The sequence below is a fragment of the Ornithorhynchus anatinus genome, chromosome 1 (assembly GCF_004115215.2).
Source record: "Ornithorhynchus anatinus isolate Pmale09 chromosome 1, mOrnAna1.pri.v4, whole genome shotgun sequence".
Taxonomy (NCBI): domain Eukaryota; kingdom Metazoa; phylum Chordata; class Mammalia; order Monotremata; family Ornithorhynchidae; genus Ornithorhynchus; species Ornithorhynchus anatinus.
This window is the reverse complement of record NC_041728.1, coordinates 10,851,609-10,859,974: the sequence shown is the minus strand read 5'-3', so window position 1 is coordinate 10,859,974 and position 8,366 is coordinate 10,851,609. Positions and strand designations below refer to the sequence as shown.

General features: G+C 49.2%; 1 protein-coding gene across 1 annotated transcript; it reads right to left on the bottom strand.

Moving 5' to 3' along the window:
* Positions 1-438: 438 nt before the first annotated feature.
* Positions 439-8,148, bottom strand: GLRX (glutaredoxin). The gene is made up of 3 exons (XM_029058334.2): positions 7,856-8,148; positions 4,018-4,137; positions 439-1,165 (listed from the first exon to the last, which is right to left on the bottom strand). Exons 1-2 carry the CDS (start codon positions 8,060-8,062, stop codon positions 4,021-4,023), a joined length of 324 nt encoding a protein of 107 aa, XP_028914167.1. The 5' UTR covers positions 8,063-8,148; the 3' UTR covers positions 439-1,165; positions 4,018-4,020.
* Positions 8,149-8,366: the final 218 nt, after the last annotated feature.

The following is an 8,366-nucleotide window of genomic DNA, read 5'->3' as shown; positions in this document are numbered from 1 at the left end:
AATACCATTGATGAGATCCTAATGGAAGGTTTAGCTCAAACTTGGACCCCTGGACATCAAATTTCTTCATCTGTAAAATGAGATTATGAGGGCTCATGAGCCCCGTGTGAGACAGAAACCAAGTCATACCTCCAGGGCCCACTTACTAAAGGCCATAGTTATTATTTGCCATTCTGAGACCTCTGATTTCATGGGCCTCCTCTAAGACTCAGGATCCTAGTGGCTTAAGGGTAAATAAGCACTCTCTCTAATGAAGGTTAGATGTTATCAGATGCCAGTATTAGGGACCTGAGAACTTGAGGAAACCTGTATCAACTCTTACAGCTGCTCATAATGACACTTTTTATCCCTGCAATCCTAAAACCTCTGGAATAATAGAAATAGGCATTTTTAGGGTTTTTTTTTTTAAAGTAAAAAATTTCCACAAGAACACTTAAAAAGCTTTAGGTATTTCAAAGTTTATTTTCCAAAGATACAGCATCAAAATGAGAGGAGTCATCATTAACTAATGGGGACACTAATGGGGAAGATATTAGAGAAGACAAATAAGGAGAGAGGGGAAGAGACACAGTCACACTCAAGTTTAGAAAAAAGAATATGCCTCAGAAGACATCTCAGAATCCAGCTGCAGTATACAGATAATTATTTGGAGTCAGAAAATAATGTAACCCAACAAGACCCAAGAGATCAGCTTATATGAAGAGTCAGTCTGGCCCCTGAGGAGAGTCTGGGCAGGGATTTGGGCAGTCCAAGCCTAGGATTAATTTGGCCCAGCTTTCCCTGGGGCTGATAAATTTTACATCTTTTGAAAAATACAATTCAAGAAAACAAAAGAAACCTCCACTTCATGGAGGTGGAGGGGAAGTTTTGCTCTGACAGATAAGGTCTACAGGGAAAGCACACATCCACACCTCATACAGAGCAATCCTGGCTGGACAGAACATGCATTAGTTCAGCATACATGTTTTCTGGAAACAAGTCAAGGTCCAAGACTTGCATACAGTCAGGTAAAGGTTCTCTTGGAGCAGGAAGTTATGTTCTTGTTGTATAGATAGAGTGGCCAAAGCCAAGTCCAGGCCTTAGTTACACCCTTGTGGTAAATTCATCTTCCAAGATTCTAAGTTCAGAGAGAGGGAGACTCATATCAGCTTTGGCTCGCTGGACTCTACAGAGGAACAGAGAGATAAAGGTCAGTTTGGGAAAGGAAGTAGGTTGCTCTCCAGGTGCTTCTGGGCCAAGAGTAGAGGGCTTGGCCAATTCAACACAACATAATAATAATAATGATGATGGTACTTGTTAAGCAATTACTATCTGCCAAACACTGTTCTAAGTGCTGGGGTAGATATAAGTTAAATCGGGTAGGAAAGAGTCCCTGTCCCATAGGGGGCTCACACTCTCAATCCCCATTTTACAGATGAGGTAACTGAGGCCCAGAGAAGTCAAGTGACTTGCCCAAGGTCACACAAAAGACAAACGGTGGAGCCGGGATTAGAACCCAGGTCCTTCTGACTCCCAGGCCCGTGATCTATCCACTAAGCAATGCTACTTCTCTGAGAACAGGCAGGGTGGCAACACACCTCAAGCAGAGAACTCCAAATTTACGGATGAAACACAAATACTAGAAGTAGACAAGGAATGGAACTAATTCTCATTTCTTTAAAGGGACGGAACTAAATGGTAATAATGGTATTATGTCCCCTAATGTGGGCTAAGCACTATATCTACCCCAGTGCTTAGAACAGTGCTCTGCACATAGAAAGTGCTTAAATACCAACATTATTAAGCATAATCAGAACACTGTCCCTGTTCCACATGAGGCTCACGTCCAAAGGGAAAGGAGGACAGGGGTCTTATCTACACTTTTACAGATAAAGAAATGGAGGCACAGAGAAATTAAGTGACTTGCCCAAGGTCACCCAGAAGGCAAAGGGTGGTGCTAGGATTAGAATTTAGGTCTCGTGACTTCCAGGCTTACACTTTTCCCACTAGGTCATATTGCTTCTCTGAACAGAATCATTCAACAAATTCAGCAGGGACAGAATGTGTACAGATTCCAGATTAGGAGGCAGGGGGGAGGGCTGTAGCCCAGTTACCATTAAAAAAAAAAAAGAAAAGGAAAAGGTATTTGTTAAGCACTTACTATGGGCCAGGCACTCTACTAAGGGGTGGGGTAGATAAGAGGTAATCAAGTTGGATACAGTTCAAATCCCACAGTCTTAATCCCCATTTAACAGGTAAAGTAACAAGCAAAGACAAGTTCAGTGACTTGCTCAAGGTCTCACAGCAGACAAGTATGAAGAGAAGCAGCATGGTCTAGGGGAAAGAGCACGAGCCTGGGAGTCAGGTGACCTGGGTTCTAATGCCAGTTGTGCCAATTGCTTGCTGTGAGACCTTGGACAAGTCACAACTTCTGTGCTGCAGTTCTCCTAGTCTCCCTCCTATTTAGACCGCAAGCCCCATGTGGGACAGGGATTTGGTCCAGCCTAATTAACTTGCATCCACCTCATTACTCAAAACAGAGTTTGACACATAGTAAGTGCTTAAATACCATTAAAGTCAAAAAAGTGGCAGAACCCGGTTTAGAACCCTTGTCTGACTCCCAGACCCATGCTCCTTCTATTAAGCCATGCTGCTTCTCCCATCTGTTGGACAAGTTACATCTTTGGTTCCTTATTTGTGACCCTTGTCTCCTGCACAAAAATATGAAAAACCAGAGGCCCCAACCCCTTGGCTACATAGTTCTTGGTCAACTCTTGCTTATGTTTGTTTACCAGGGCTGATCAACTGACTGGGGCAAAGGTCAGATATATTCCTGATTGACCACTGCGGTAACAGTGAATTTGCAATTTTATTAATCTTCCACAAAGGGAGACTTCTGGGTTCATTCACCCTCGTTCGTTTATCTTTATTATAATCAGAAAGTCTTTTACTAGCATTTTTAGTCCACAAACCACAGTCAGATCATTCCACCGGTCAGCCCTAGACTGGGGAAATTTCCTGAGTTCCAGCTTGGCCCCGCCCTCTCCGGGAACCTGGATCACCTCTATAGAAAATGCCCTAACGCCATCACCATGCACAGGGTTTAGAAGACAGCCTGTGGGGTTCCTAGGGAGTGAGTGGCTTCATCCCTGACATTTAATTGGCCCTTCTTGAACCCTATTGCTTTCTGGAGTTGCATCATGGATGGGGGCCTGGTCAGCCAATGATTAACATGACTGGGAGCCAACTGGCCAAATAGTCTCCTGGTCTAAAGGGCAGCCAGTGAGGGCTATGAGTAAAAGTGATAGCTTTTCGTTTCCATGGTAGTGAGGCATGAGGCACAGATGTAGTCACGCTGCCCCTCCACCCTCCACTCAGGACTGGGCTTGATGGGGTGACCAATCCTCACCTCAGGCTGGGAGAGAGCCCAGTTTCTGATTGGTCTCCTTATTGCAAGGGACAGATGGGGTGGTCTAAAGAGCCACTGGGGCAGAGCTAATGGCTTTATCCACCACAGTCTAAGTTTTGGGATGGGAATATCACTCCCTCAAAAAAAAAAAAAAAGGCCACCCTCCCCCAACTTGACACATTTGCCTTCAGTTCTTGGGGGGCTTATGTCCAGCCTGCCACACAAAGAAGCACTGGTGTCCCGGCTTGGTTTTTCCTTTCAGAAACTCTTTTCCTAAGGCTGTTCTGACCTCGTGGCAGCAAAATGGTTTTGATATGACTGAGTCAGCTCTGAATTCAGACCTCCTCGTCCCTTGAGGTCCTTGGTCTGGGAGTAAGACAGGAGTCTTACAATCTTAGTTCGGTCACTCACTCACTGTGGTGGGCTTCTGAGGCAGAAAGACTTGTGCAAGTTGCTGGCTCCATGTGTGTTCCTAGATCATCTGTGAAATGGGTACATTGTCCCTGAGTTGTCTGCTGTGCCCTCTGTACCTTCTTCAGAATCCTCCCACCTCCATTTAACTTTTTCTCCCCTTGCCAAAAAAAAGAGAGAGAAACCTTGCCAGATTCAACTTTGGGCCCACCTCTTACCTGCTATTCTTGTACAGCCCCTATTTGCAGTAGCTGAGGCAAAAGCTGCCCACTCTGGTCCAGAGAGGTAAGATCAGAGGATCCACCAATACACCGTGTGCCGATGAAGACCCGAGGAACCTGAAACCAACAGACAGCAGGGATTTGCTTGCAGCAAAATTGTTTCTTTCCATCCAACCACCTTAGTTTCTCCCAGGTCCAAAGCAGCAATACATCTCGATAAAGCTTTTCAAGGCACTGAGCTCCCAAGCATGAATTATGAACGTCAGAATGCAGCCAGAGTTCTTCCAAATGGCCAATTCCTGCATAAAAGTTCTGTTCAGGGGGCAGCTAGAACAAAACATTTGCAGTGGGTATGAGTAGGATCCCAGAGAGGTTGGAGATGCTTGCTCTGAAAACATGAAAACATTTCAAGCCTGAAGCTAAGCGCCCGTTTCCTTTCAGTGATTTATAGTCTCCTAGCAACCAACCCAGAACCCTGGTAACAAGTAGTTTAAAGAAGATATAAAAGTATCAGTTATGTCACTAGACTGCTAGCTCCTTCACTAGATTGCAAGCTCCTTGTGGGCTGGGAATATGTCTACTAACTCTGTTACCACAGTCTGCACACAGTAGGCACTCAATAAGTAGCACTGATGGTTCAAATTTCATTGTTCCCATCTCTGGGTTGGAGATCATGCTTAATGGCAATGTGTCCTTTTCTGGTTGTTCATTAGTGACAGATGGATTCAGACAGCCACTTCTTCCGACAGACACGGAGAAGTCCAAGCCGAAGGACACGTAGTGCTCCCCTGCTTCATTTGGTCCATTAAATTTGATGAAATGCAGGAAGTGTGGTGCAGGACTCATCCTCATTATTCATCCATAATTCCTCCACAGACAGAGTTGGACAGGACAGGTTGCCTCAACTGTCACACTTGTCGGTCCCTACCCTCGCAGTGACTGAGAAACGTCAAATCTCATTAAAGTCCCTCCCTACCTCTGACTCATGGCTAGAAAGGTAGTTTAACTGGGGAGAAAGCAGGGTAGCTTTGTCTTCCTGATGGAAGGTGACACCCAAGGAACTTGGAGGAGAGGCGCTTGCATCTCACAAAACCACAAGTCAGAAGCAAGGAAGAAGGAGGAAATATTTTCTCCTGCAGGTGAGGAGAAATAAGGTGGGGAAATGTTTCGTCTTTCCTAGACCTCAAATTCCAGCAAGGGTATAATAGCAATAATATTTGCTAAAGGCTTACAATGTACCAAGCATGGAGATAAATACAACATGATTGGATAAGACAATCTCTGTCCCATATGGAGCTCACAGTCTGATTGGGAGGAAGAACAGATATTTCATTCCCATTTTACAAGTGAGGAAAATAAGATCCAGAGAAGTGAATCGACTTGCCCACGTCACGCAGCAGGCAAGTGGTGGGGTCAGGAATAGGACTCAGATCTCCCGACTGCCAGTCCCGTGAAGGTCTTTCAACTAGAGCACACTACTTCTGGGGAAACAACATGGCTTTCTCAGCAAGATAAGATACATTCTTCTCTGCCATGAACACCCATTTCTCCCAGCCCCACCATCCAACTCTTTTGAGTCATTAGAGCTCTGAGTAGGAGCTGAAAAGTGGAAAAAAAGGTGGGATTCACCACAGATGGGGTGAGGGAGTCCAGCTTTTGACAGGGAGCTCCTCTCTCCCGCAGTTCTTCCCTCTAGGAGCCCTTGGGATCAATTCAGCTATAGCAGAGAGCTCAGGAACCTGAGGGTTCCTCCTTAAATTTCCCCTTTTGAGTCAATACACGGCAAGATACGATCCGGCTGACTTGCAAACCATAAAGGCGGTGTTTCTGCATTCTGGATTTGTTGCATCCTCAGTCATTGTGCAATGCAGTGACAGGGGCTTTACCAGTCAGTGATGCAGAGAATGGTGAAGGTGCTCTCAGTCACTTTCTGATCATACGTGCAGATGATGCGCCTTGCCAGAGACCGTCAGAGTTGGACACAGCCTGGCCTAGTAACAGAGCACGAATCGGGAGTAAGAAGGACCTGGGTTCTAATCCTAGATCCACTACTTGTCTGCTGTGTGACCTTGGGCAAGTCCCAGCTTCTCTGGGCTTCATTTACCTCATCTGTAAAATGGGGGCTAAGACTGTGAACGCTGCGGGACAGGAACTTTGTTCTACCTGATTAGCTGGTATCTACTCCAGCACCTAGTACAGAGTCTGGAACATAGTAAGTGCTTAACAAATGCCATTAAAAAAAAAATCTGGCCAAGTTCTCATGGGTGGGAGAGGGGAAGGAGGGCAGAGAGCCATGTTGTTCGATTACTGAAAGTCTTAGGCTGCCCAAGGAGATAAGCCCTCTAGACTGTAAGCTTGCTGTGGGCAGGGAATGTGTCTGCTTATTGTTCTTTTGTACTCTCCCCAGCGCTTAGTACAGTGCTCTACACTGTACACAATACAGTAAGTGCACAACACATACAACTGATTGAATAAAGGAACAAAATGGGTTGCAAGCAGACATTAGGTGACACCCATTTCTGAGGCAAGGGACTGTAATAATAATAATAGTAATAATGGTATTTGTTAAGCACTTACTATGTGCCAAGCACGGTTCTAAGTGCTGGATAATTGTGGTATCTGTTAAACAATGGGATGGATACAGCAAATCTGGCTATACACAGTCCCTTTCCCACATGGGGCTCCCGGTCGCAATCCCTATTTTACAGATGAGGGAACTGAGGCACAGAGAAGTGAAATAATTTGCCCAAGGTTAACAAATGCCATCTGCCAGCAGGCAAGTGGAGGTATCTCCTTGAGGACAGGGATCGAGCCTGCCAACTATTGTTTTGTACTTAGAAGAGTGTTCTGGTCATCGTTAAAACCCACCAGATACCATCAATCGATGGATTGAAAGCACCCTGTGCCGATCAGAAATTTACCTTCCCCACCCTTTCAGCTCTATCCTCTTCTAGGGCTGCACTGGGAGTGGGGGGAGATTGAGAAGCAGTAACAGGTGTGACAGCAAGCAGACAGGGGATCTCCCCCTTCTCCCCTCTGCCCCCAGCGCTGACAGGGGAAGAGACCTTGCGGGACCTCAAGGACTGCCTTGTGCAAGTGTCACTCCAGCAGGGCCAGGGCCCATCGGGCGGGGAAGAGGGCACCGTCACCAAGAAAGCTCTTCGGGTTGTCCACCTGGAGTCCATTAGTTAGGCAATGGCTGAGCCAGGGGGACAACTCATCTGAAATACTAAACTGCACAGAGCATGGAAGGGGCCACTCCTCTCCCCACGTTTTTTCTTTCTCCTCCTTCCCGACCCTGTCCCCCTTTTCTTCCTCCTGCCTTTCTCCCAGCCCCTTTTCCCTTTTCAGGACCCAAGGAAGCGGCCGGTTCCCGGCAGCTCCCTAATCCCGTGCAGCCCCCGGCCGGTCCCTGGCAGCCCCCAGTCCTGTGCAGCCCCCGGCCGGTCCCTGGCAGCCCCCAGTCCTGTGGCAGCCCCCAGCCGGTCCCTGGTAGCCCCCAGCCGGTCCCTGGTAGCCCCCGGCCGGTCCCTGGCAGCCCACTATCCTGTGCAGTCCCTGGCAGGCCCCCGTCCTGTGCGGCCCCTGGCCGGTCCCTGGCAGCCCCCAGTCCTGTGCAGCCCTCGGCCGGGCCCTGGCAGGCCCCGGCCGGTCCCTGGCAGCCCCCCGGTCCTGTGCGGCCCCCGGCCGGTCCCTGGCAGCCCCCGGCCGGTCCCCGGCAGCCCACTATCCTGTGCAGCCCCCGGCCGGGCCCTGACAGCCCACTGTCCCGTGCAGCCCCCGGCCGGTCCCTGGCAGCCCCCCGGTCCCGTGCAGCCCCCGGCCCGGCGCTGACCGTCCTGGCCCCGGTGAGCTGGTGGAGATAGTCCTGGATGGCGTCCGGGTCGGGCTGGACGGTGATGTCGACGAAGCGGAGGCAGTCGGGCTTGAAGGGGTAGCGGAGGAGCAGCTCCCGGGCCCTGCGGCAGTAGGGGCAGGTGGGCTTGATGAAGACCACCACCAGACCCGACCCCAGCTTGCTGGACACGAACTCCTCAGCCATCCTAGAAGGAGGGAGGGGAGAAAAAGGCCAGAGGAGAAAAGAGAAAGACAAGGAGCGGCGGCAGCGGCGGCGGCTCCACCGCCAGTCCTAATAAAGGCCGCCCGGAGAGCCTCCCGGAGGAGGAGTCGAGGCTGAGCCCTGCCGACTTCCTTAAAGAGACAGAGACCTCCCGGAGAGCGCCCAGGAGCTTCTTGGCCCTCCCGCCCCCATCCCACACCGACGAGCCCCCTCTCCTCCTCCTCCTCCTCCTCCTCCTCCCCCGCCTCCCAGCCCCACGCCACTCGAGGCCGTATCTGTCAGTTGA